The sequence below is a fragment of the Denticeps clupeoides genome, chromosome 1 (genome assembly GCF_900700375.1).
Source record: "Denticeps clupeoides chromosome 1, fDenClu1.1, whole genome shotgun sequence".
NCBI classification, from domain to species: Eukaryota; Metazoa; Chordata; class Actinopteri; order Clupeiformes; family Denticipitidae; genus Denticeps; species Denticeps clupeoides.
Genome location: NC_041707.1, coordinates 20,897,366 through 20,924,241, shown reverse-complemented (window position 1 = coordinate 20,924,241; position 26,876 = coordinate 20,897,366). Strand labels below are relative to the sequence as shown.

At 41.7% G+C, this 26,876-nt stretch overlaps 2 protein-coding genes across 3 annotated transcripts; one reads left to right on the top strand and one right to left on the bottom strand.

Annotated features, from left to right (window-relative positions):
- Positions 1-7,750: 7,750 nt before the first annotated feature.
- On the top strand, positions 7,751-21,660 carry epoa (erythropoietin a). Its single transcript, XM_028956367.1, has 5 exons — positions 7,751-7,849; positions 12,109-12,239; positions 12,417-12,503; positions 14,136-14,300; positions 20,271-21,660. Exons 1-5 carry the CDS (start codon positions 7,834-7,836, stop codon positions 20,421-20,423), a joined length of 552 nt encoding a protein of 183 aa, XP_028812200.1. The 5' UTR covers positions 7,751-7,833; the 3' UTR covers positions 20,424-21,660.
- A 3,314-nt stretch (positions 21,661-24,974) lies between these two features.
- pop7 (POP7 homolog, ribonuclease P/MRP subunit) lies at positions 24,975-26,644 on the bottom strand. Of its 2 annotated transcripts, none has more exons than XM_028956572.1 (2): positions 26,527-26,644; positions 24,975-26,062 (listed from the first exon to the last, which is right to left on the bottom strand). In XM_028956572.1, the coding sequence occupies exon 2, from the start codon at positions 26,020-26,022 to the stop codon at positions 25,570-25,572; it is 453 nt and encodes a 150-aa protein (XP_028812405.1). In that variant the 5' UTR covers positions 26,023-26,062; positions 26,527-26,644; the 3' UTR covers positions 24,975-25,569. The 2 variants fall into 2 exon arrangements, with proteins under 2 accessions (XP_028812405.1, XP_028812324.1); XM_028956491.1 differs by lacking the exon at positions 26,527-26,644 and adding an exon at positions 26,282-26,519.
- Between the last annotated feature and the right edge of the window lie 232 nt (positions 26,645-26,876).

Here is a 26,876-nt window from a genome sequence, read left to right as displayed (position 1 = left end):
GCGATGAGGAAATATAACTGGTGCTAATTATCTGGGCAAAATTCTGTAACGGCAGTCAGGCTGTCGGTGCTTGTATCAAAAGAAAGTTCTGATTTTATCGTGACATTAAAACCGGAGACGACTTGCTCTGTGCGTGAAGTGATGCTCGGAGATCCAATGGATGGACAACAAAAGCACCACATGGAACTTTAATACACTCCAGCACTTTCAATCACTTATGGACTCAATCCCCCAAATATTGCAAACATAACCAAATATTACAATTTTGTGTTTTAAACAAAAAATGTGTGTCATATTTTATATTTAAAACACAAAAATTGTCATTAACTGTGCGGCCCTAATCAGTACAGATTTTTTTTTTTTCATTTCATCAACTGGTATATTGTGCTGAGATTTAATGTGTGCATCAAGGCGGGTTGCAGAAGTGGAAAGAATGTGTCCCTAAAATGTGAAAGTGAAGTGATACACTGCAGCACAGCACACGATGACACAACGAAATGTGTCTTCTGCTTTTAACCATCACCCTTAGTGAGCAGTGAGCAGCCATGACAGTTGGCCGGGGAGCAGTGTGTGGGAACGGTGCTTTGCTCAGTGGCACCTTGGCGGATCGGCAACCTTCTGATTACGGGACCGCTAGGCCACCACTGCCCCAAACGCCAAAGAATGGAAGCGTAGCAGGTCACAGAGCGATTACTAACTTTCCGTCTTTCTCCCTTTTCGCTCTCTTTTTAAATTAGTGCTGTGATTCACGACTCACGGATGACACGGATCCATTAAATAACTCACGAGTCACGAATCTGAGGTCTCCATTGAACCATTGAGCCCTAACTACACCATGTCTAAATTGTAAACTCCGTCACATAAATACATCCCATAATCATTAAAACATCAATTACTAACATAAAAGTTGCATAACGTACACTTATTTTACCCCATTTGGATCACTCACAGACGAACTAGCGCTTCTAACCTGAATCCGCCGATGCGACGGTTCCTCTGGCCGGAAACGCAACGGAGTCGGAATCGCACAGACATAAGAGCTGTAATGCTCGGATCCTTTTTAGGATCCGGCTCTCTCTGAGTCACTTGCCAAACTGATCCGGGTGTGTGTCATTTGAGTTAGTGTTTGCAAACCAACAGTTCTGAGTCAACCGAAGTGTTTGAATCAAGATATTGTGGATCTAATAATTACTTTTATAATTGTTTTTAGGTGTGGTCTTATAACTAGCCTTTAAATTTTTATCGGCTTTTCACTGTCACAATACTCACGTTGACCCAAATTTTCGTACAAATCGATGCAGTACTTTTTAAATATTGTAAATAATTGTAAAATAATTCAAACGGGGGAATTATTGGGCTGTAATTTCACCAGACATTGTGGTTGTGGGGTGTGCATATTCTGAACGTGAAATAACGTCAAATGAATTTTTTCAATTAATAAAGTCTATTCAGAATCCGCCGATGCGACGGTTCCTCTGGCCGGAAACGCAACGGAGTCGGAATCGCACAGACATAAGAGCTGTAAAACAAGTCTGTGGAACTCATGTGCTTTGCTCTGCTGCTCTGCGGCTGGTCTGAATCCCTCCCTTCCGCTCATACGAACGATTAAGGTGTATTTGACCGGTGGATTCATTCATTAGCGTTGTTCAGGGAGCACTAACCCAATAGTGTGAGCGATCAATTGCGATTCGGTTACGTTTCCGGCCAAAAGAAACCGCGGGATCCGCGGAGTTTAATGATTCAGATGGTGCAATAAACTGCAAGTTATGCAACTTTTATGGTAGCAATCGATATTTTAATGATTATAAGATGTATTTATGTGACGGAGTTTACAATTTAGACATTTAGAACAGAATCAAAGGATTCAGTTCAATGGATACCTCAGATTTGTGACTCGTGAGTTATTTAATGAATCCCGGAGATTAAACCGGGTGAGTCATGAATCACACAGCACAGCACACACAGTTATTTGGTAAAAACAATGACCATGAAATAATATTTCACAATAATAAGTACATTTATATAGCAGAATGCAATATATCTCACAATAAAGAGTTGCATATCAAAATGTGTTTAATTATTTCACAATGTTTTGTTACTATTATATATCATTCTCTTATTTATTCATATGGTTATTCATTTCATTATGTCATAATTTTGTTCCATAGTCAGCACAGGTCTGCCACTTGGAGAACAGACCTGGATGATGCAGTTCCTCCAGACCAAAAAGAACTCCTGTCACAGATGCACCACATATTGGTGAAATTTTCTCCAGATTTTTTTATTAAAAACTCTTGTGTGAAAATACAAACAAGAATGCTGCCAAAATGAAAGAAAAGTGCACTGTGTACAAGAGGAGCACTCGTTGGAAGTGTCAGCAGTCAGGACTGGGGAGGAACAAGTTATATATAATGTCATTAGGCTATTTAATTACAAATGAAATGTAATTGTAAACAGATTGAATGGACTTATTTTGTTGGTTTAGCTGTCATAAACCTGTTGTGAGTATGTCCCTTTGTCCCTTTGTTCAGGACTACTTCTTTCAACATGTGGTAGCTGTTTTGCTTTACAGTATGCTAGCAATTTAATAAAGATATTTACAAGATAATTACAAGGTTTTGTACACAATATGAAAAATGTAATTAAATCTGTAATCATGACTAATTAAATAAGTAACTAAAGTTAAATTGCAGTTACTTATTGAATTTTACTAGCAATTTTTTTTACTGAATTTTTTATACATAGCATAAAAGTAAAAGTAATATATACAGTGTTATCTTCATTTAACATTTTGTGACACTGTATTGTGCCATAAACTTGACTGCAGGTCAAAGCGCAGATTCAGGAAGCAAAAAATAAAGATATGAAGACAAATGTATATCCAAGTGTTTAATTTGATTAATTCTTTATACTCTGATTAGCTCTGAATGGTTTAGATTTCAGGGTTTTCAATATTCATTCATTTGTTTTTGTAAATGACCTTGTACACCACATTCTACATGTGCTATACCTCAAATACCCACAAGGGGGAATGGCCCACACATAGACCTCTACACTGCCGCAGAGGTTAATGGCTATTACTGTTCACACTACTGAACTTTGATGAAGTCTTATTAAATCCATATTTGCCTAAAATAGCATGATATCACATTGAAAGCTGATTCCTAGTTTTTTTAAAAAGAAAGAAAAACAAGATATGTTTGAACAAAACCACTCAAGGGGTCCCAATAGTTTTGGAGGGGACTGTTAATCTAAGAAGAAAAATGTGGGATAAATGCTGCTGTCCACCTCATTAGGTGAGACATCTTACCCCCAGGTCAGATGTTGGAATGGGAAATAAAACTAAATCTTTGATCTTTGAGGGATCTGGTTTCAGTGATTGGTTTTGATGCTACTAGAGAATTATTGGTCCTGATTCTAAGCAGTTTTCTGTAGTCTTGATTGAAACCATAACATTTTGTGATCTTGGGGAAGGAACACGTGACATGAAACCCCTGTCAACTGAAACCTTATAATCATTGTGCCCCTGAGCAAGACACCTAACCCTAAGTTGCTCCAGGGGGACTGTCCCTGTAACTACTGATTATAAGTCACTCTGGGTGTCTGATAAATGGAATGTAAATGTAATACCATGCCCCCACACCTTCTCTTGCAGGAGGTTCTAACCAGTGACACCTGACGTGGAACATTTGAGTCTTATTCTTGGATTTAAACTTCTGATTTATGCAAATTAATGCAAACTTCATCATTAAATCACAATGGACCAAATATTTATCCTTGAGGCACAATCAAATCAATACCTGGAGTTATATCTTGAACTCTGCTCCTAGATGTCTGAATGAACAAACAATATATGTCTGCAAGAAAAAGAATGTTTTGTGAAGAATATATTATATAGAAATGGGTGTCAAATGTGAAAGGGCATTGAAATGATCTGTATAATGTTACATTAGCTTAATCCGAAAATAAAATCTGGCAAGTACAAGTTGTATCAACAGACGAAGCTCTTTCTCTCCAGTCTATTAAAATCTACCTATCTCTTTTTTCTAAGGCACTCTGGTATTTATAGGCCTGTGGGGCTAACTAGGAAAGGGGGTAAGGAGGGAGGTCTTCCTTAAACAATCGAGGGAAAACTACAGAGCCTGCCAAACAGCAGCTCAGGTTGCAGGTTTCCTCTTTTAGACTGAGGTCTTCTCATCCCTGCATTCAGCATGAGTATTACTTCATTAACTATGACATATCTATCTTGACATAACAATTTGTCCCCCGTCAAGTATGGCCTGGACTTTTAACAAATGCAAGAGACTTGAAAGGGCAGTGCTTAAGATTCTCTACTCCCCCGATCCCACGGTGGAAATGGCCAACATAATTAGGACATGGTACATGGAAGCCATCATTCTGGGATTAGGTTGGTTTTTATTGCACGCTATTGTTTGAATTTAATTTGAATTCATTTTGATGGGTATGTTTGTTACCGCCGATTTGAAATGGCGGTTAATAGAGGCGACCAAAAGGTGAAGAGGTGATCTGTTGCTGATTGAAAGAGCGATAGCTGCTCACAGACGCCTCCGACTCTGAAACAATAACTTCCGATAGCCTGCTGACCCTGGCTCCTGCTGTGGGCCCTATTCTTTTAATATGGCTTTCCTGTCTTGTGTCGCGCCAGTGGACCTGTACAGGCTCCTGGATTTGGCTTTCATCCCATTGGAGTGAGATGTGCATCTCTGAACTTTCACTAGATATGTTTACTATAGTGTGAATGCTCTGACCCACTCCAAATATTTCCAGATACCTGATTCCTGGATATTATTGAAACAGGGTACGGGTACCAGATTCCGCCAACTCTTGTCACTTAAATGACATCGACCCCGACCATGGAGTCACTATGACGGGATTCTCCTGCCCCCGCACCCCCCACCCCCTGCCCCCAGCCACAACACATGCCTTGCAGCACGTACCTTGTCTCCCCCTCTTCCATCTCCCAGTTTGGCTCAGGGATAAGCAAACAGCCCCAGAGCTTGAGCAAACAGGAGAACAATCCGTCCCATTGGTCAGACAACCCACTGTGACAATCTAAAGGCTAGCGTGGGGTGCTTAGAATGTGTTGCAGCTCACCAAACCAGATATCCAGATAGTCCAGATATCCTGACTTCTCAGAGCCAGGGCCTCTATAATGCCCACGTTATCAATTAATAACTTTATAAAAGATTCTTCAAATGATTATATGTCCCATGGCGCCTGTATACGCGTGTAGAAAGGTTAAATAAATATGGCAGGGTCAATCGATATCATAAACCAGAACAAAGTTATTTTAATCCTGGGCTCAACTATACTGGACCCAGAGTACCGTTCACATGCACGTGCTGACAGCGTCCAGTAGACACGCTACTTTGAACACGCTCTCTGGGAACGGGCTTGATGAATATCATCTGCCATGGCATACATGCACCCTCATTATTCCTACATGCACCCTCCTATTCATTAGGAATATTATGCTAATTTGACTAAATTCCAGTCTGCGGCTCACTGTACCGCATTGGTAGGAGTGTCACTGCCGGGTACTCCGACAACTAAAGACACCATGCAGGCTTCCTGTAGCCATGAATTCATTATCTCAATTCGCAATTATCTCAATTTCACGGCAGGTAGCCAATAGCGGACCCCGTCGCAGCTGTGCGTCACCAGCAGGTTTTCCCACCATATCAACTAGAAATGGGAGAAAAGTTTTCCTCTGTGCGACCCCACTGGAATTTCCCGGAAATTTCCTGAATGTGCTGTGCATAGATTCCTGAAGGAATCCGAAGGGATGTCTGATGACCAGGCATTTTCCTGGTTTCTTGGTGCAGAGAACTTTCCTGAAGCAAAAACCTTGACTTTTAGTTTGAGTTGAGAAGTTGATCAGTAGAATGGATTTCAACTGTTAATCTTTCGTTCTCAAATGTTGTACTCAGGCCCCCTTCAAGGTTTTTATTGAAAGGCTTATTACTCTTAATATCCTCGGTGTAGTACAGTTAAGATCCTTACATCAAGCTATACTCTTGTGTAAACTTGATTTGCCCTACCCTGCAGTTTGTTCATGTCAGTCGTCATGGCCATGGCTGGAGATCCAACTCTTCGGGGGTGGTGCTCACCGTGAAAGGTTTGATGGGTTATGTGGTGGCGTTCCAGTATTATTTGCATGTACTTTCACGTAGATTCATGGACACAAAGTGGTGGAAAGTAACAAAGTACGCGTAGTTCGGTATAGTACTCGGGACTCCACATAGTTAAAGGACTTCCCTTTCTTCTCCACTGCATCATTCCTTTTTCATTTATGACTGGAAAATAAAAAAATAACAGATCCAAACTGTGCACACATGTCATTTAAACACTAGTTTCTGTCACTAGTCTGATCTTGCCAGATTATATTTTTGTGTGCATAAAAGACGAATATATAGATTCAATATAGCGATTTAGAACCCAGTGTTTCACTTGTGAGCCAGTTTTCATTAAACATGTACACTGCCAGTCAAAAATGTAGATGCACCCACTTTGTGGTGGTTAAGGGGATTAAGGTGGAGAAACATATTGAAGATAAGATAAGATATATGTAAGTATGCCAAGTATGTTTGATTAACAGCATTTATCAGACGCCCTTATCCAGAGCGACTTACAAGCAGTAGTTAAAGGGACAGTCCCCCCTGGAGCAATTTAGGGTTAAGTGTCTTGCTCAGGGACACAATGGTAGTAAGTGGGATTTGAACCCGGGTCTTCTGGTTCATAGGCGAGTGTGTTACCCACTAGGCAACTACCACCCTGATGAATCAGTCATTTTACCTTCATGCTGCTTTGTTCAGTATTGTCATCATCAAAAGCCTCTTCATGAGATGCTCAGTAACACGAGTGAATGATAAGAAAGGGTTCGGCATAAACTTTTAGGACTGTTGGAAATGTTTTTTACCTTCGTTATTATTTTACTCGGCTGGAAGAGTTTATCTTGTTTTAAGTACACGACCTGCGCTTTTCGTCAATCCAGTTTAAACGCTGATGAAGATGCACACTTTTCTTTTATCTCTTCTTCTTCTTTGCTTTGGCGTGTGATCCATGTTCTGTTTGCCCTTCTCACCAAATTAAATGTAAAAAAAAAAAAGGAAGGCATCCGCATCTTGCGCCGGAGCGTGGGCTCCGTGGGGAGGAAGTGTTACGCATGCGGGGACCGAGCGCGGCGGACAGCGGGGGACAAGCCCGTCAGTGACACTGGACACTTCTTCTTCTTCTCATTATTATTATTATTATTATTACTCTTTTTTTTTTCTCTTTCTTCTCCTTCTTCCGTGACGGCCACTTTAATTCGAATATTTGGAGGGAAAATCCAGCGGCGCGATCCGTAAAAGAGGAATTATTCCCCGAAACCAGCGGCTAAATAACGAGTCTGGATGACAGCAAGAATAACAGTAGCGCACTCCAGAGAATAAAATTAATCCGATAATGTCATTGCCATAACAGATGAGAGAGGGAGAGAGAGGGGAGAAGAAGAAGAAAAAAAAAATGCAAACCCGGTGGCAGATCCATAAAAGAGCGTGGAGCGCGATAAATGGGCGATAGACGGGGCCGATGGGCGCAACGACGCAGACCCTGTGAGCGACTATGCGGGTTCGGATACGGAGAGCCAGTGAGTACCCGTACCCGAAATTCCACCTGACCCCCCCATCCCACCCCGCACACGCACATGCCTTTTTGTGGAGCCTCGCTATCAGCTGGAGGTAAACACTGGGGCTGGCGGCTTTTTGCCAAGTTCCGAGTAGGGGGTTGATCGTCCCTGGCGCGTCCCGATCATGCGGCTGTTGCGCGCGAATGTTCCGCGGTCCGGGTAAGTGGCTTTGCGTGGCAGAAGAGCCCACGGGGGAAAGGTTGCTTGTTGGAACTGCTGTGTGTGGAGTGCACGTGATGGTGGTGTAGGGTGCTTTCAATTTCGGCTGGAATGTTTAATATCAAAAACGATTTTACTAATGATGATGATGATGATGATGATGATAGATAATTCCAGTATACATGCACGGGATTTTAATGTGTGTGGCTTCATACTGTTCCATGACCACTTCGGCTGTGAAAGGCGAGATCATGCGGTTTGAAGTGGGACAGAGGCCGGAAAGGTGTACGTGAAGCGTGGGTTTCCGTGGGCAGGGGGGCGTGTCCGCAGCTCCCTCTGGAACCAGTTCTGAGTGGAATCGGTGGAATCCTGCTGACATTTGGACCACTTAACCCGTGACTCTGCGCGCACCATTTGCTGACTTGGCTTTTACTGTTTAAAAAAAAAAAAAAAAAGAAGCAGAGTCACGAATCTAGTCGTGACCAGGCGGTTTTGATGCAGTGACCAAGAATTTTCCTTAACGTCAAAGCAAGGCCTTGGAGATGGAAGCGGGAGTCTCTTTCATTCCTTTGTGAGGCGTGATGTTCAGCAGAAGCTCTTGTTGGAGGACAAGGGCCACAATTAATATTCAACAGGGTGTTAGAGCATAGAAAGGGCTTTTGAAATAGAAGCAAAAGAATTTGGCCTTTGAATCTGGCACAGACTACTTTACCTTTGGCTTGGATGCTAGGTGGACAGCACATGGATTTTAGGGGCCGACGAGATTTCTCCTTAAGGAAGGAATTTTAATCATTCCTGTGCTTGATCTCTCCTTGGGCTTTAATACAGTGCACACGCCACCAGAGGGCAGAACGCAGGCCGTCAGCATTCAACAAGCACCTGCGGCCAAGTAGGCCTAGTGTAGATGAAAGATATCCGGATGGGGGTACGCCATGTAGACTGGACACAGAGACTGAGTTAACAGTGTGAATCTTCACGTGAATCTTTATGAAAGCACCTGCGGCCAAGTAGACCTAGTGTTGATGAAAAATATCCAGACGGGGGATCTTCACGTGAATCTTTATGAAAGCAGCTGCTTTGTGTTCTTGTCTGCTTTGTTAGGGTACATTTTACTGTGATGAAACACTTGATGGCCACCCTCTGTAGGTGTTGGGTGCAAAAGCGACTGGCGTGGAAGACAACTGATGGGTTAGATGATGTGTGCTGCCAGGTTCTGAGCATCGGTGTGGACTCCGGCTTCTCCGGGGCACTCGTGGAACGAGAGGCGGGTCGCGAGGAGTTGCACTGACCTCAGTCTACTGATACTGGAAGTCTGCTGGACGAATGCGTTGTCGACAAACTTGGTGTCTCTCGGGATGGATGGATGGGCTGGAATCAGAGTTGGGGACGGAAGATCGGGTTGATATCACTGGTGGAAAGCAGTTGTGGAAAGCGTGGTCAATCAGGAAGTAAAGGCTCACACATACGTGGCAGTCAGCGTATGAGTTCACATTGTTTTGTACTATGAATGGTCCTTTTATTGTGTTTGCTGTGCTGGTCTGGGGTTCCTTCCAGGATGAAAAAGTTGAATGCATTAACAAACACAATGCACCCAAAACTGATGGGGGTATTTGCACATACAAGACAGAAATGACCTATTTGGTCAGTGACCTTCAGCTCTTTTTGAACATTTCTGAGCGAGGGGGAGAGATAGGGAGGGATGAGGTGAATGAGTTAAAGTGATATATTAACTGAGAGCCCATAGTTCTTCCTGTGCCATTCTTAATGTGACAGGAAAGCCAGAAAAGAAGAAACTTATGGCTCAGCAGAGGACGTGCACTTTGTAACCTTCAGGCTGCCCACATGATGTCAGCTTTTTGGTTTCGCATGAGATGCACCCCGGCTGCTGTGTTAAATGAAGTCGGCTGAATCTTGTGCTTTAGTAAATGTACAACTGAATGTGAAGCTGTGATTCAAATGAACAGTTTCAGGGAAGCATGTACGTTTGTTTTAGGCTCTCTCTAATATTTATCTCAAAAATCTCATTGCATCACAACCAGTCGGGAACTGAAAGAGTGCCATTCATTACAGATGACCAACGGCACTGTATGAAAGTGTCAGCAGACAGGATCACTGTGTCTGTTGTCTCACAGTGAGAGAACACAGATGGGAAAATGCTTTCTATGTATCATGGTTTTTGAAAGATAAATGCAAGGACATGCTTGATTAAATGCTGTGAATTAATTGCTGGACTTACAATCAGTAGTTGCAGGGACAGTCTCCCCAGGGGCAACTCAGGGCTAAGTGTCTTGCTCAGGGACACAATGGTAGGAAATGGTGGTTGAACCTGTCACTCTGTGGTCATCTGGTTCATAGGCGCATGTGTGACCCACAAGGCCACTACCAACATCCTGTGACTATAAACATATCATGACATTGCATTGAAAATAATGGATTGGTCCTATTGCCACAGATTTGCTATTTGTCAGTATCAGAACAGTTTATCCAATTTCAGCATCGGGAAGGTGCATCCCTATTTATTATGTTATTCTCTCTGTACTCACTGGCTGATTAAATGTTGTGTGGTCTGAAGGCTGATCAGAAGCTATTGGGGAGGTTATTAGTGTAATCAGTATGTTCTTCCTGGGGCTGTGGAAACGTAGTACTTTTGGTCAGTGAAGAAGGAAAAATAAGAACATCTCCCAACTCACAATTGTTCACCATTCTGAACGAAATGGCAAATATTGTGAGAGGAATAAAATAGTTTTTGATTCAGTTCTTCTGTGTGTCAAGCAGCAATCTCTACCTGTGTTTCCACGGTGATGTACTTAAAGTCAGATTCTGCACATACTTTTGTTAGAAGTAATTGTATCGCAAGTTTATTACCATTAATAAAGTGAAAATAAAATGAAAAAAAGGCATGCGCTGTCCAACTTAGCTGGGAGCAGTCAATGACACTCAGCATCAACGGGGTCATCACAGGCTTTCCATTTTCATGGAAAGGTTCAAAGTATTATCAAGTCATGTAATTGTCTTGAAGGCGAACGTGAGCTTCGGCGCATGCTATCGTGCCCCTTTGCATCTGTTCATGAGCTCGATCTACCAGACATCAATACAATCTTTAATTTTGTTTGAGGTGTGACTCCTGTCTGGCTTTGACCACAAAGAAAACCAACTGTTTTGAGTACAAGAGATTAACCTCACTAATGCCACAGCATATACTCTACACCTCAGCCTGTCTGGAGCCACAACTCTGTCCCAACACCAGGGTGAGGTTGAGCCCCATGAAACAGCCAGCTTGTTCAGAGTTTCTTACTCACAGGGACCAAACAGCTCTTCACAACGGGTTTGGAATCAGCCATGAAGTAGTAACCTCTTTCTGCCTTTTTTGTAGCTTTTATTCATTTGCCACATGGGTTTAGGTTTACGGGTCTTTTGTAACTATTTCTGGCCACACAGCCAAGTCCAGCTTTGAGTTTGCATGCTCTCCCCATGTTGGCGCAGGTTTCTTTTTGGTTCATCAGGTCTCCCACCATCCCTAGGTGAATGACTCTCGTCTGTAGGTGTGTGTGGAATGGTGTATTTGGTTGTGTGCCCCGTGGTGGGATGGTTGCCCACCCTGGGTGAGGCTCTCTGATGTGCCCAGTGTCCTGGGATGGGCTCCGGCAGCCCTGATGGTCATAGTCATGGAGACCTAGTGATTGAGAGTGTTGCTGCCTTGCTATATTTTGTCTACAATATACCACAAACAAATACAGTTTTCAAGCATTTTTGACTAATGCTTTTACTGTTTGTACATATATGCATGCATAGTGATAAAATTCTTTAAAACACTATCCCAGCATCCTGCATTAGGACGAAGAGTTCATCTTGAAGCTGACAAATCTAAATGTGTCAGGGTTACAAGCGCAGCTTGAAGCTGCAGGAGTCAGGCGCCAGGGACAAGTTGGTCACATGTGTACTTGTGTTAAAGTGCTCCCATTCATCTGGACAGAGGGCAAACAGGTCAGTGGTGATGGGAAGCAGTGCCTGAATGTAACAGAAAATAAGAATATCAAGAAGCTACTCATTGGTTGAAATGTTTGAAAGAGGCGTAAAGCACAAGGTCTTTCCTCCCATGGTTTATTGTGTCCATCACGTGCAACATATTGATGTGTTACTGTAACAGAAAGAGAACAAGTCTGATATTTCCTTCCAAAAGCATGTCTTGAGTGTTTTATATTTGTATTTCATATATCTCAGGTAAAGTGTTTTTAATTGAAGGGATGTTTTCCTCTTAGGAATTTTTGCCTTGCTGCTGATGGTGCTGGAGTGGGCCCAACCAGGACTGCCCTCGCCACTGCGGCCAATCTGTGACCTTCGTGCCCTTGACCTTTTTATTAAGGAGGCGCAAAAGGCTGAGGATGCCATGGTAAACATTTCAAAATCTAAATAAGTAATGATTGGCTCCAGGCGAATGCTGTTGAAGTCATCTGCAACTTTCTTTAAAACCCATTTACAATGCAAATATTTGTATGCAAATTATTATTATTATCATTAAATTTATATTATTTTGCTCTGTAACCTTTCTTTCCTCTTGTTCTCATAGAGATCTTGTAAGGATGCCTGCACATTGACAGAACCCCTTACTGTTCCTCAACCCAGTGTAGATTATAATGTCTGGAAAAGAAGGGATGTGAGTATGATCCAGTGAGCAAGTCTGGTGGTTTTTAATCCAGTTCCTACTTTAAAATGGTAAATAGGTTTTAATAGCTTGAGGGGTTTTGGCTGTTGCTTTATATGTAAATCTGTACTTGTATCCCTGCTGGGCGGTAAAACTAAATCTCACAATTAGAAGAGCATCGTGCCACACCAATCATGTGAAAGCTGACGTCAGGTAGTTTGACGCACAGAGCATAGCTTCTCATGTGCTAAAACTGTTGACTACAACACAAAACAACGAAAGTGATGACAAATAGTGATGACAAGTGATGACAAGGGGCAGTGGTGGTCTAGTGGTTAAGGAAGTGGCCCCGTAATCAGAAGGTTGCCGGTTCGAATCCCGACCCGCCAAGGTGCCACTGAGGTGCCACTGAGCAAAGCACCGTCCCCACACACTGCTCCCCGGGCGCCTGTCATGGCTGCCCACTGCTCACTCAGGGTGATGGGTTAAATGCAGAGGTTAGATTTCACTGTGTGCACCGTGTGCTGTGCTGCTGTGTATCACATGTGACAATCACTTCACTTTTGAAATTTACATTTACAGCATTTATCAGATGCCCTTATCCAGAGCGACTTACAATCAGTAGTTACAGGGACAGTCCCCCCCCCTGGAGCAACTTAGGGTTAAGTGTCTTGCTCAAGGACACAATGGTAAGTTGGATTTGAACCTGGGTCTTCTGGTTCATAGGCGAGTGAGTTACCCACTAGGCTACTACCACCCTATGAAATAAGACAACATCAGTGCCATCCCTTAGAGCATGCTCAGTCCCAGACCCAAGCATGCTCTGGTGTTCACCCTAAAGCAACCAGCACAATACTTGCGCCTCAGCAGCAGACTATAGTTTCTTCTTTTGCCAGCGGCATACCTTACCACAAAATACGAAGAGACTGCAAATATCACAAGTGCAATAGCCTATTTGATTGCAAAAGACATGATGTCACTGAACACGACAGAAAATGGCGGATCTATGCGACTGATTAAAGTAATTGACTCATGTTACCAACCGGCCGTAAAATTTCATGCCTCCTCTGCAATGCTGTCTTTGAACTTTTGCATATCCATTTGGGCTAAATGTCTTCTGAAATCAGCAGCAAAACATTTGCTTGAGAAAATTGATGTTGCAGATAGATATTGCTAAATAGAAAAACAAGTAAAACAAATAGCTAAAATATTAAATAAATAGCTGTTATTTATTTATTTATTTATGTTATTTATCTTCATGAAAATTAGTTGTGCAAGTTGTTTTTACTACAGGTTTACAGCAGGTACTTCTAGGAAGAAAGTTAAGGTGGACAGATATCATTTGTGGTTATCCTAGATTATAGGTAAAATGTGGTAAAGGTTCTATCACAAAAGTAGCAATTTAAAAAACAGTTTCACTCGTTACATTGAAATAATTTTGATATATTGTTCTTACATTGAAATTAAACAGAATGTATTTGTGCAAATCCACATACTCTTGCAGAGAAAATTGAGAGACTTTATTTGGCCAGGTGACATTCATTTTGAACTTTTATTGGAGTGAAAATCACTGTAAATGAATGGTTAAAATAACTGTTTCTCTATGAATGAGTGTGTGCTTACAAGTGTCCTTTTGCTTTGTAGATGGAGCAGCAGGCTCAGGAGGTACAATCGGGCCTTTGGATGTTGAACCAAGCCATTAATTCTCTGAAAACATCCATCAACAACACAGTCCTGCTTTCACACATAGACAACAGCCTGGGCAACATAATCAGCATTGGCCAGGTCCTACGCAGCCTCAGCTTCCAGGTGAGTAGATATAGATATCTGGAATGATGTGTGTTTTTGTTTCTATCAGCCTCCTGGTTTGTCTACATGATCTTAAGCAAACTGTAGCTCCCAAGCCTGTCCAGCAGACCAGTTCACTGTTCCACTGATGGTAAAATCAAGAATGCAACAATTAAGTGATGGGAGATGTTTTCCCATGTTGTGCCTTTCCAGAGTTTCTAGTATTTACTTACCCTTGCAGGCACCATCTCATATCTAACCAGACTTTAAAGTTCTGCTGCTGACAGACTGATGAATTATACCACAGTATTCCTTCAGAGGTCTGTTGGCCTTGGTAGGTCAGGGATATTTTGGTGGGAAATTGTGTTGTGCTGTCGTTTAAAGAAACGCAGTCTGTTCAGTGGCTGTAATGTCTGCAGTGGGTGTGTAGCATTTAACAAGTTGTACTTAGCTCAATGAGAACCACCCCTGCTTTCTGTGCGTCATCATGTCATTCTTATTACATTCTATTCTGAGGAGCACAGAAATATATTTGTGATATTACCTCCACATGAACAACCAATAGCTTGATAACTCTAAAGATACTTTATTGAAAAAAAATGCAGCAGTGTTATGAATAAATATAAGTTTTTGACAAACATGATTTTGGTGTACGTGGGCAAAACATTCATTAAGGCTGTTACGGCTGTTATCCTTTCTGGTTCTTGACTGAGTACGGGTCTAGAACATGATACATCAGCCATTCAAATGCTGTCTTTTGTGTGATATACAGTGCCACCAGAAAATTTTTTTACTCCTTCACTATTTCCACATTACGGCATAATTCTAAAATAGATTTAGACACAGTACCCATAATGACAAAGTCAAAACAACTTGCCAATGTGCTTTTTTTTTTAATTCTTAATCCTGAAAGTGAAAGTGATTGCCATTGTGATACACTGCAGCACAGCACATGGTGACACAACGAAATGTGTCCTCTGCTTTTTACCATCAGCGCCCGGGCATGGTACTTTGCTCAGTGGCACCTTGGCGGATTGGGATTCAAACTGGCAACCTTCTGATTACGTAGCCTCTTTGTTAACCGCTAGGCCACCAATACTGATCACTGATGATCAGTATTCAAGCTCACATTTGGTTTGAAGTCTTCTCAGGATTGACACACCTGTTTTGGGGTATTTTCTCCCATTCTTTCCAGATGATACTTTCAGTCATTTTGGGGGTTTTCCAGATATATTCGATTGGGCCACTCAAGGACATTCACAGACTGCTGTTGAAGCCACTCCATTGTCATTGTTGTGTTGGGTCATGAATTGTTACCCTAGTCTGTGTTCCAGAGCACTCAGAGTATCTCTCTATGTGGACTCCCACACCACCCCTCTGCTACGCTCCCTCCACTGGCTCCCAGTAGCTGCACGCATCAGATTCAAAATACTGATGCTGGCCTACATAGCCAAACATGGAGTAGCCCCATCCTACCTCACAGCCCTTATTACACCTCGCACTGCACCTCGTATACTCCGAGCCTCCAGTACTGCTCGCCTGGTCCCTCCATCTCTGAAGGTAAAAGGAAAACATTCATCTAGACTCTTCTCCATCTCTGCCCCTCGGTGGTGGAATGAACTTCCTTTCGAGGTCAGAACAGCTCAGTCACTGAGTATTTTCAAATGACAGCTCAAGACCTTCCTCTTTAAAGGATATTTAGATGAACTTGTAACTTTCTTATTGACGAGCTTGTGTACAGAATCTACAACAGAGTGAATCAAAAGATTGTATTCATAGTTGGGGTCCTAGTGAACCGGAATTGATCTCTTCATCGATGGTAACTTGAAAGCACGTTGTAAGTTGCTCTGGATAAGGGCGTCTGCCAAATGCCTTAAATGTAAATGTAAATGACTATTCACTCAGTTCCTGCCGCAGACAAAAATCCTCACAAAATGATGCCGTTGGTCACCGTTCTAACCAAAGCCTTTCTTTCCCAATTTGACTTTCACAAATGTCTTCCATTTCTGAATAATGGAGACAAAATCGGGAACTAATCAGGACCTTCAATGCTGCCTTAATTGTTTTCTATCTTTCCCCAGATTTATGCATTGCCACAATTCGGTCTCAGAGGACTACAGACAAATTCATGTTTGGTGTCTGTGATACCTCATGTAGAAAGGTGTGCCATTCTAAATCAAACACAATTAACTGAATTTGAATCCAATCAAGTTGTATCATCTCAAGATGTCACGGCGGCGCAGGGTAGTGAGGACGCAAACTCACGACTCAAACAAGACAGGGATTTAATGACAAGACATGACTCACAGCAGAAAACATACCAGGTGACAGGAACAATGCTGGCATGAAGACTGGACACATTCAGTGCATATTTATAATAACATACAGGTTGCCACACTCAGGGTAATCAGGACCACAATAGACACAAAACACCAGGAAAAACACCAATAGACACAAAACGGCAGGTAAAGTTTGGATCATGACACAAGGATCGGATGCACCTCAGCACAGTTTTGAGTATCATAGCAAAGGGTGTAAAAGCCTATTGTGTTTACATTTTTCATTTTTTTATACATTTAATAAAATGCCAATCTATTTCAAAATAAGCCTTTCACTCAACAAAAATTTACTTTGGAAAATCTTTCAAACTAGTGGTGACACTGAACAATGCACCATCATTGACCCAAACCTAGGATTCCTGGAAAGGCAACTTAACCAAGCCTCAGCAAATGCCACTAGAAAACAAACTAAATTTCAAAGTCAGCCAGTGTATAAAAAAACCAGGGACAGGTCAGGGACATCATTGAGCAAATATGCCCCAGACTCTGATTTCTGCCCTGGTGTTGCAGTACGTATTCAACTTCAGCAGATCTGGCTGTGTGAATAGCTACTTGATTATAAGATCACGAAGAATTAATTTAATAAAGATATAGATGATATAATTTCATTAATGACATCTCTATTTTAAGTTGACAAATGTATAGGAGTCAGGTAGGTAGGGTAGGCCTGTCACTGCTTATGTCTAGCTGCTTGTGGATTTTTCACAGCTTCAATCTGTGACTTTTAGAGAAGGAGGTCACAAATATGTGTGTTATTGTGTTATAATAACACTATCTATTAATGTTACAGGCAAGCAGGACTGATAACATTCTTGGCCTTGATCCCTCATTAACACTATCATTTTATTTGTAGCTACTAGCCAGTACCTTAATGATAACTGGCGGCTGCATTTGGAAAGCATTCACAATGCATCACTTTTTCCACGTTTTGTTATGTTTCAGCTTTTTTTCCAAAATGGATTAAATTCCTCATAATGTGAAAAAGTTTATTTGAGGTTCTGGCAAATGTATTAAAAGTAGAAAAAACCCTGAGAAATCACATGTACATTGTGTATACACAGTCTTTGCATCATCTTTTTGAACATGATGCCACAAGCTTGGTACACCTATCCTTGGCCAGTTTCGCCCATTCCTCTTTACATCACCTCTCAAGCTGCATCAGGTAGGATGGGAAGTATCGATGCACAGGCAGTTTAAAATCTATCCCGAGATGTTCAATGGGATTTATGTCTGGGCTCTGGCTGGAACACTCAAGGACATTTACAGACTTGTCCTGAAGCCACTCCTTTGATATCTTGGCTTTGTGCTTAGGGTCCTTGTTGTGCTGAAAGATGCTCCGTTGCCCCAGTCTGAGTTCAAGAGTGCTCTGGAGCAGGTTTTCATTCAGGACATTTTCATCTGTACATTGCTGTAGTCATCTTTCCCTCTATCCTGACTGCATCTGAAAAACATCCCCACAGCATGATGCTGCTACCACCATGCTTCACTGTACAGAGGGTATTGGACTGATGATAAGCAGTGCCTGGTTTCCTCCAAACGTGATGCCTGGCATTCACAGCAAAGAGTTCAGTCTTTGTCTCATCACACCTGAGGATTTTGTTTCTCATGGTCTGAGAGTCCTTCAGGTGCCTTTTGGCATACTACAGGTGGGCTGCCATGTGCCTTTTACTAAGGAGTGACTTCCGTCTGACCAGTCTACCATACAGACCTGGTGGATTGCTGCACAGATGTGTGTCCTTCTAAAAGCTTCTCCTCTGTCCACAGAGGACCATTAGGTTCTTGATCACCTCCCTGACTAAGGCCTTTGATCCCTGATCGCTCAGTTTAGGTGGCCCGCCAACTTTAGTCCTGGTAGCTCTGAATTTCTTTCACTTACAGATGTTGGAGGTCACTGCTCATTGGGACCTTCAAACCAGCAGAAATGTGCCTTGAGACAATCCTGTCTCAGAGGTCTACAGAAAATTCCGTTGATTTCATGCTTGGTTTGTGCTCTGACATGGACTGTCAACTGTGGGACCTTATATAGATGGTGTGTGCCTTTCCAAATCATGTCCAATCAACAGCTTTTCCACAGGTGGACTCCAATTAAGCTGAAGAAACATCTCAAGAATGATCAGGTGAAACAGGATGCACTTGAGCTCAAATTTGAGCTGTGAATACTTATGTACATGTGTTTTTTTATTTCAAATAATTTGCCAAAACCTCAAATAAACTTTTTTCATGTTGTCATTGTGGGGTGTTGTGTGTAGAATTCTGAGGGAAAATTCTATTTAATCAATTTTGGAATTAGGCTGTAACACAACAAAAAAAGCGATGTGCTGTGACTACTTTCTGGATGCACAGTATCTATTGGGTAATTGAGTCCCCACCCTGTACAGAACATACCAGGATGGGCTCTGGCAGCTGTGATTATGGATGGGGAATAAGTTAATGAACACTTAACCAACCTCCCCTTTGTAGCATATAGGATTATTGGACATACAAAAAACACTTCAGTTTCTTTCAAAAACCTCTGAAGGTCAAAAGCTGTTGTTGTTTTAAACTGCTAGTCATAGTGACACAGTGCCTGCCTGTCTGAGACAGAACTGAGCGAAGGTATGCATTGAACAGAGGATGCAAAGACTGCACTATTGGTATGGATAAGTCGCAAATGAGTATCTAACCTGAGAGTAACTGTTAGTATCTAAGTGTCAATTACTAATTGATTTTTCATAACCCTAGAAGCATGTATGGCCTTGTTGTAGCCCCAATTACTCCCAATGAAATGACGGTGATCCAGATCCAGATTCAGATTGGGATCAGGGCATCAGTGATCTCCTGGATAGTCTTTGACCTATAAAATGATTTTTCTTGGGTTGTGAAAAGTTGATGCATAAAGTCAGTCAATTTAGAATTAGGTACATGAGTGGGCCAGTTCGCAGCACCAATGCCATCATCATACAGGAACGGCTGACACACTCTGACCACATGAGGCTGAGCTTTGCCCTAGTGCATCAGCAAATGTGGATTCAAACTTTGTGAATTACTATTTATTAATTTTTTTAGTAGTTTTTTCTGTTACATATTTTGTATTAAACAAGGAAACTTCTAAATGGCGCTAAACTTTTCAACAGTGTTGAAAATGTGCCCAGACAGCCCATTACTATAGATGATGTGGACGGCTTCATACAGGCAATCATAAACACATATCAACACAACATACACTCCATTACTATTAATAATAATTAATTTATGCTATGCTTAACTCATTGTAATGTTGTACATTATTAGCAAAAATTATGTTACTTGCTACTCATGCCTTACTATCTTTCCATTAATGCCAAGATAAACTGGTGAATTTTTTCCAAGGTGAAATTGTTTTCCAATACTTGAGCCATATTTCAATGTTATTGTGTTGTGACTGAAACGGTCTAACGATTCGAATTTGATTTGCAATTCAAAGAAATACATATGTACATGTTATTAGTTTAGTGGAAATACATATTGTACTGTGAGGTATTTATGAAACACCTGGTTGTCCTTTTCTTTAGGCAACCTTAGAGCTGTATTTGACCTCAACTGTAAAGTGCTTTTAAATTCCAGTGCACACATTGCATTTAAAATATATTTAGGTTGTTCTTTGTCCATCTAAATCCAGCCTCTCTCTTTTCAGGAATACACTCCTTCAGCCACAGCTTCAGGAAGTACAGAGACATGGCGAGTGTCCTCGGCCTCTGCACTCTTCCAAGTCCACTTCAACTTTCTACGTGGCAAAGTGCGCCTGCTGTTGTCCCATGCACCTGTTTGCCAGCAGGGTGTAAGCTGACTGGATGAAAGGGGCGCATGGAGGTCAGAGAGGCCATGACATGAGGCATTGTGTGTAGCATTATGGAGCCGGCTGATGTAGTGAGGACGACTCTACGGACACACGAATGGACATGTTTGGTTACCAAATGGACAATCACATGCAGAGAGGATCGAAACTGTGTATAGGCAGAGAGAGAAGCAGGGGCAAATGCAGCACTTTGGATTCTGTGTTGTGGGACAGCATCAAGGCCTCACTCAAGGTCACTGTCATGCACTTCAAAAGAATGCAATTTATGAGGTGAACCAGGTGAGTTTGTACAAAATGTATGCAGCGTTGTGCATGTGCTTTAGAATTCACTGTTAAGTGACCGCACTTTGCAACAAGACCTGAGATTCAGTGCCATTTTATGCCATTAACAATCACAGAGCATCGTCAGCTCATTTTTATATTAATATAATATCTAAAGCCAAACAGTTCTTTATTTCATGCAAATTCACTTATTTATTTTTATGTTTTGAACGTATGTTTCATACAGAGATTATGACAAAGATTATGACAAAGTTTTCTGATGCTTTTGTTAAACCAAGTGCTTTTTCTAACCAATGATGCGTGTCTAGTCTTAAAGAGAACTACAGTCTAAATTAAATCTAGAATGTTATCGCATGAGAATGATAAAATGAAGTAAGACCAAAATTAAAGTTGTGATAAAAACAAAATTAGATCACATATTGATTAGTTCACACACCTTCACACATATTAATGTATATTAATGTAATGTACACAGAAGACACAGAGTATATCTGTCAGAGGAAATGGCTATATATCAGCTATATAAGGTATTTTAAAATGTTTTTTAGATAGTTTAATGTATTTTTTTACAAGAAGTGTTTAATATCTGCATATTCCCTGTTGCATTGTAATGGTTGTCTTTAATTTCTGTTAAAAAGATTTATTGTTTCTGCTATTTCTTTAAAATAGTTTATAACAATCAAATCAATTCAACCTCAAAAATGCTATGTGAAAAGCCAGAAGCAAGAAACTCTGGTTGTCTGGCTGGTGAATGGTGTTCGGATGTAAAAGAAGCACAAGGACTGTGAGATAGTAGTTGTGTTTGATGCACTTTTCCTATAAACAATATTCATCAGCTGCCAAATCATAGCATTGCCGTGAAGGACTGGCAACAATATTATTATTTTGGGAAATTATCCATACCGGCTAGCCAGGCTTTGGCATGTTGACTGGCATTCTTACAAAACTGTGGGATCTTTATCTAAAGTATATTGTATTCATTATGTTGGTAAAATGCTTTTGTAAAAATACTTTATACCTATTTATATAATGTATAAATTAAATCATAAGCTTTAACAGGGTATTTTGTGCCTTCATCTTGTACTCACACCCATGTATTGTTGTCGTGTGCTGCTGGATTCCTCTGAGTGCAATGGCATCAGTCATCTGAAAAGACTGAGAACGTTTTTTTTTTTTTTTTTTATATATAATATCATCCGAGCTTGATGGTGAAATAAAATGTGTAAAAGCCCAAAGTGCAACTTGTCTGTAACTCGGTGGAACACAGGCATGGAGGTGGAATTGTGAACCGGGATTGCAGGAGTACTACGTGAGAAGGGAGCTGCTGTGCACTGATTATCTGGTCTCACTCACGCATGTGAGCATCTACAGCAGTGGTCTGGACAGATAGTGCGACTTCCAGGAACAATATTGATTGGCTCCCGTGATGCACTTCCTGCTTGTCCCCCCTCCCCCCGTGCCGCCGCTCATTCTCTCTTTCCTGCTCTCTCACACACACGGTGACCCGCTGGTTTGCTGATCTTTCTTCTGGGAATGTTTGAGTCATTGAGAACATGTTCACAATCTTTCAAAAATCACAATCTTTTTTTTTTTTTTTTTTAAATCTGTCATCTGGTGGTGTTTGTGTATTTGTGCATAATTGCTTGTGCCTGGATGGAAGGATGTCTGCAAAGGTTGTTTCCTGTTTATTCCCCCCCGTATTTCTTTATGTATTTAACGGCTGTTTGGGTCTTCAGAGTAGACATCAGTGCAGCCATCAGTGTTGCTGTTTTGTACCAAAATGCAAAACATAATTGTTGGATGAAAAGGAACATGAAGAAAGAGGATGTTTGTCTGTTTGTTTGGTAAGTGGTTCCTTCTTCATCCGCCTAGCTGCGGCTCTCTCTTCGCCTAAAATTAGCAGGCTGTGAGAGACCTGTGGGCTCAGCAGCCTTGGAGCCTTCAGGTAAGCAATACGTCCTTGATCAGGACTGTTACTTTCTACTACTGTCTAAAATTGGTCCCAAACCAAACACGGTTACGTTTTGGCAAAATTGACCTTTGATAAAAGATAAAAGTTCATCTCAGCTGCCAGATCGTGTCGAGATCATCTACACAATTGTATTTTATCAGTACCTAACCTTACTCTAAATGCAATTAAAGCTACTGTGAGCATTTTAATTCCAAGTCGGAAAAATAACAGTAACCTGCCTTTGGCCATTGGCACTAGTCCCCTAATATTGAGTAGATGCCCCTACTGCCCTGAACAATTGAGGCATGAAGTCCGGTAGACCACTACGATGTGGCACCACTGTGGTGTGTAGGACGCTGTTGTATATGGCACCATATCATCAGTAGCAAGTCCTTGATCCGCCATGGATCGGACTTGTATTTTCCATCACATCCTACAAAATGCCCACATCGACACTTTGGATTCAAAAACATTCCTTAACCATTTGAGGTAACAATCTTCAAGTGCCTTCATTTGAAAACCATCACAAGTAACAATGTTTTAGTCCTGATTCATGTTAAATAGGGACAACAATGAGTATCCAACTAATCATGTAAAATCATGTCAATTTTCCTATAAGCTTGACCAAAAAAATAGCCACAGTGTACAGTCACCTCAGTGGATCAAACGCCTCCATTTCCTCCTAATTGCTACATCTTCATCGTCCACACCAGCCACCTGCATGTCCTCTCTCACCACGTCCATAAACCGCTTACTAGGCCTTCCTCTTATCCTCCTGCCTGGTAGCTCCGTCCACAGCATCCATCTCGAAACATACTCAGTGACAGAATCTCGCTTCTCTGTCTTTGTCCCCGAAACATTCCACCCTAACTGTTCTTCTGACGCACTCATTTTTAATCCTTGCCACCCGCAACATAAATCTCTGCATTTTTAACTCTGTCTTTGCATCAGTGCCACCATCTCCAACCCAAACAACATCGCTGCTCTCATCACTGCCTTGTAAAACTTTCTCTTTAACTCTTGCAGGTCTCGCCCGACACAAATCACCAACCTTCACTTCCCATTGCTCTGGACTCCGGATCCACTACCTGTAACCTGATCATCCCGCTGTCCTCTCTCTCTCATTCACACACATGCATTCTATCTTAGCGATTCTGACCTTTATTCCTCTCCTCTCTAGATCATGCCTCTACTTCCACCGGCACCCAACTCTTGGTGCGCAGCACAATGTCTAATCTGTCAACCTGTCCATCGCTGAAGCAAACCAAAAAATGCAATCCATTTATTTCTTTGAAATATGTCAACTTGATCTTGTAAAGAAGGTCATGGATTGGCCCCATATTATTTTGAGCAGATGTCTTCAGAAAGGACACAGTGTGTCAGTTGTAACTGATTCTCTGTAGTTACAAACAATTCAATTCATGCACATAACTTTGTTTAACTGACATTGTGCATTATTGAGTCATTCAGGAGAAAAATCTGTTGATTCAGGGATTTGACAGATGTTTTCATATTCTTAAAAAATTAACACAAAATCCAAAAATATTTAATTAAGCACTATGCTGCAATGACTTGTATTAGACTTATCTTAAGCACTTACAGTACAGGCCAAATGTTTGGACACTTCTTCTCATTCAATGTGTTTTCTTTATTTTCATGACCATTTAGATTGGTAGATTCTCACTGAAGGCATCAAAACTATGAATTAACACGTGGAGTTATGTACTAAACAAAAAGTGGAGACCTGGGGTGAGCTGGAGTGAAGGGGGCCAACAAGTGCTAAACACCTCGGGGAACTCCTTCAAGACTGTTGGAAAACCATTTCAGGTGACGACCTCTCGAAGATCAGAGAGAATGCCAAGAGTGTGCAAAGCAGTAATCAGAGAAAAGGGTGAAACTAGAATATGTTTTCAGTTATTTCACCTTTTTTTGTTAAGTACATAACTCCACATGTGTTCATTCATAGTTTTGAATGAAGTGAGAATCTACTAATGTAAATGGTCATGAAAAAAAAAAATTCAAAGAGAAGGTGTGTCCAAACTTTTGATCTGTACTGTATAGAGAACAACTTACAATCATAAGTTACAGGTAAAGTGAAGTAAAAGTGTCATTTATCATTGTAATCCACAGCACACAACAAAATGTGTCCTCTGCTTAACACATCACCCTTGGTGAGTAGTTGGCAGCCATGACAGGTGTACTTGTGGGGATGGAAGCTGCAATGCTTTGCTATAGTTACAAGGCAAGTCTGTTGTAAAGTAACACCAATATATATGATTGAGCCATACTCAAACACGCTTCCAACATCAAACCATGCAACCCCTATGTTTACTTACATGGCAAACACAGTGATTTATTTTCAGGGTATTACATTTCTAATAATGCAAACTCAACCAGATGCACATCAACAAATAGCACACATCATTTAATGAACATGCAAATGCATGAAAAACAAAACAGGGTAATTCCAGCCTAACGGGAGTGTGGTAATTCAGCATTAACTGCTGATGGTTCTTGCTGCCATCTAGTGGTCAAAACGAATCCAGTCCCAAAATATCAACACCCATTTAAGACTATCACAAAATACACATAATTTCAGAACTGCAAGATGCCACAAAAATAACAAAAACAACCACACGTCGCAAATCTTTCAATTCTGTTTACTCATATTGTCCTTGCACAGGAAATGAAAAAATAAATAAATAAAAGAAACCTCTCCCACAATGACCAGTCCAATCATGTGTGTGGTCAAACAGGGTTTATATGGGAAACTTATAAACGTGATGCTTTGTTTCACGCCATTTCACATTTCTTACAAGCACAAAAACAGCGTTAAAGTTCCTTTAAAACTAATAACATGTCCATAAATCTCCTCCTATCAAGGACAATGGTGACTCCATCATGTCACTGTGGGTCAGGGTAAAACACTTTGATGTGAATGGCTGAGTTGTTGCGAGTGCGGGTGAGGGGCTCTCCGGCCTCGTCCGGGTCTTCGGGCTCCAGGTCGTCCACCAGCTCAACAGTGGAGGTGTTGGCAGCCAGCTGCAGGGCCCCCTGGCTGGAGGCCTGAAGTTGCAGGGCAATGTTGATGGCCCTGTTGATGGCCAACCCCAGCCCATGGATGCAGATCTCCCGGGGGCCTGTGCTGCTGTCCAGCAGCTTCTGGCACCTTGAAAGCTGAGCTTTGAAGTCCGTCTTCATGTTGACGTAGACATCATTGCGCCTCTTGGGCAGTTTGCGGGGTAGACGCTTGCGGAGAGTGTATTCCACGGGGTCCATCTCCACCACCGGGGTTTCAGTCAAAGAGACGCCAGAAGGATTCTGGGCCACAGACACCGGACTACGTGGCTCCGCCATCTCACAGGTTGGGGAAGAATCAGTAAAGAAAGACTTTGCACTATGGACAGACAGGGGAAAATATAAAAATAAGCACAGAAAGGTTTGTGAGATAAAAGACAGCCCTGTTAATTATCACTCCAATACGTCACGACGTAATAATAAATAAGCGCTGTTTTGGGTTGAGCAGGATCTAAACCCTGATTTCCAGGAAGGACAGTGTTGCTTCGAAGTCCCCCTCACCCGATCAACTTAAACAGCAAACCGGACCAAAACTCACAGCAGCCATTTTGAGGCAGAACCAGAAAGCCCCTCCATTAAAGGTCCAAATTACACTGGCCTTGCAGAACGGTCCAATATCCCCATGTCGCGTCCCGTCTGTGTCGTGGTCTGCGCAGCTGTGGCGTAAACACGCCAACGCCCACATCTGATAGAGCGCGTTTCGCATCGAGCTTCAGTAAAACCAGCGTTCACTGACAACATTTCATAAAATGTATAAATAATGTCATCCCACTGAAACGTTACCCGAGAAGGCGACGGGATCTTCCCACCAAAATCCCGAACGCTGCGCAGGCTTCTTGACGCTGTTGACGGCGAGGCCGCACCGGAACAAATTCAAAACCTGCAACGAACCGGAAGCACTACACTTCTGTACAATTAGACTGACTTTTTTTTTTTTAAGTTGAGACGTTTTATTTCGTGGTCAATTACAAATGTGGCGTGAACAATAACGCTGCTGCTGGGAATTTAACTGTAAAAAAAAACGTTGTTGCCAGATTCAGCACAGGTTCACATGAAATGGCCACTGGTGTGGCTGACAGGACAAGAAATCAACCAAAAAAATCTGGAGAAATTACTTAATGTCTCCGCTACGT

Bases quoted from the DNA above. Each gene is read 5' to 3' on its own strand.
- epoa (XM_028956367.1), top strand. The intron at 12,504-14,135 runs GTGAGTATGATC...TTTGCTTTGTAG, and splicing joins ATGTCTGGAAAAGAAGGGAT to ATGGAGCAGCAGGCTCAGGA. The intron at 14,301-20,270 runs GTGAGTAGATAT...CTCTCTTTTCAG, and splicing joins TACGCAGCCTCAGCTTCCAG to GAATACACTCCTTCAGCCAC.
- pop7 (XM_028956491.1), bottom strand. From the start codon at position 26,319: ATGGAGGGGCTTTCTGGTTCTGCCTCAAAATGGCTGCT. The intron at 26,063-26,281 runs GTGAGTTTTGGT...GTCTGTCCATAG, and splicing joins TCTGCCTCAAAATGGCTGCT to TGCAAAGTCTTTCTTTACTG.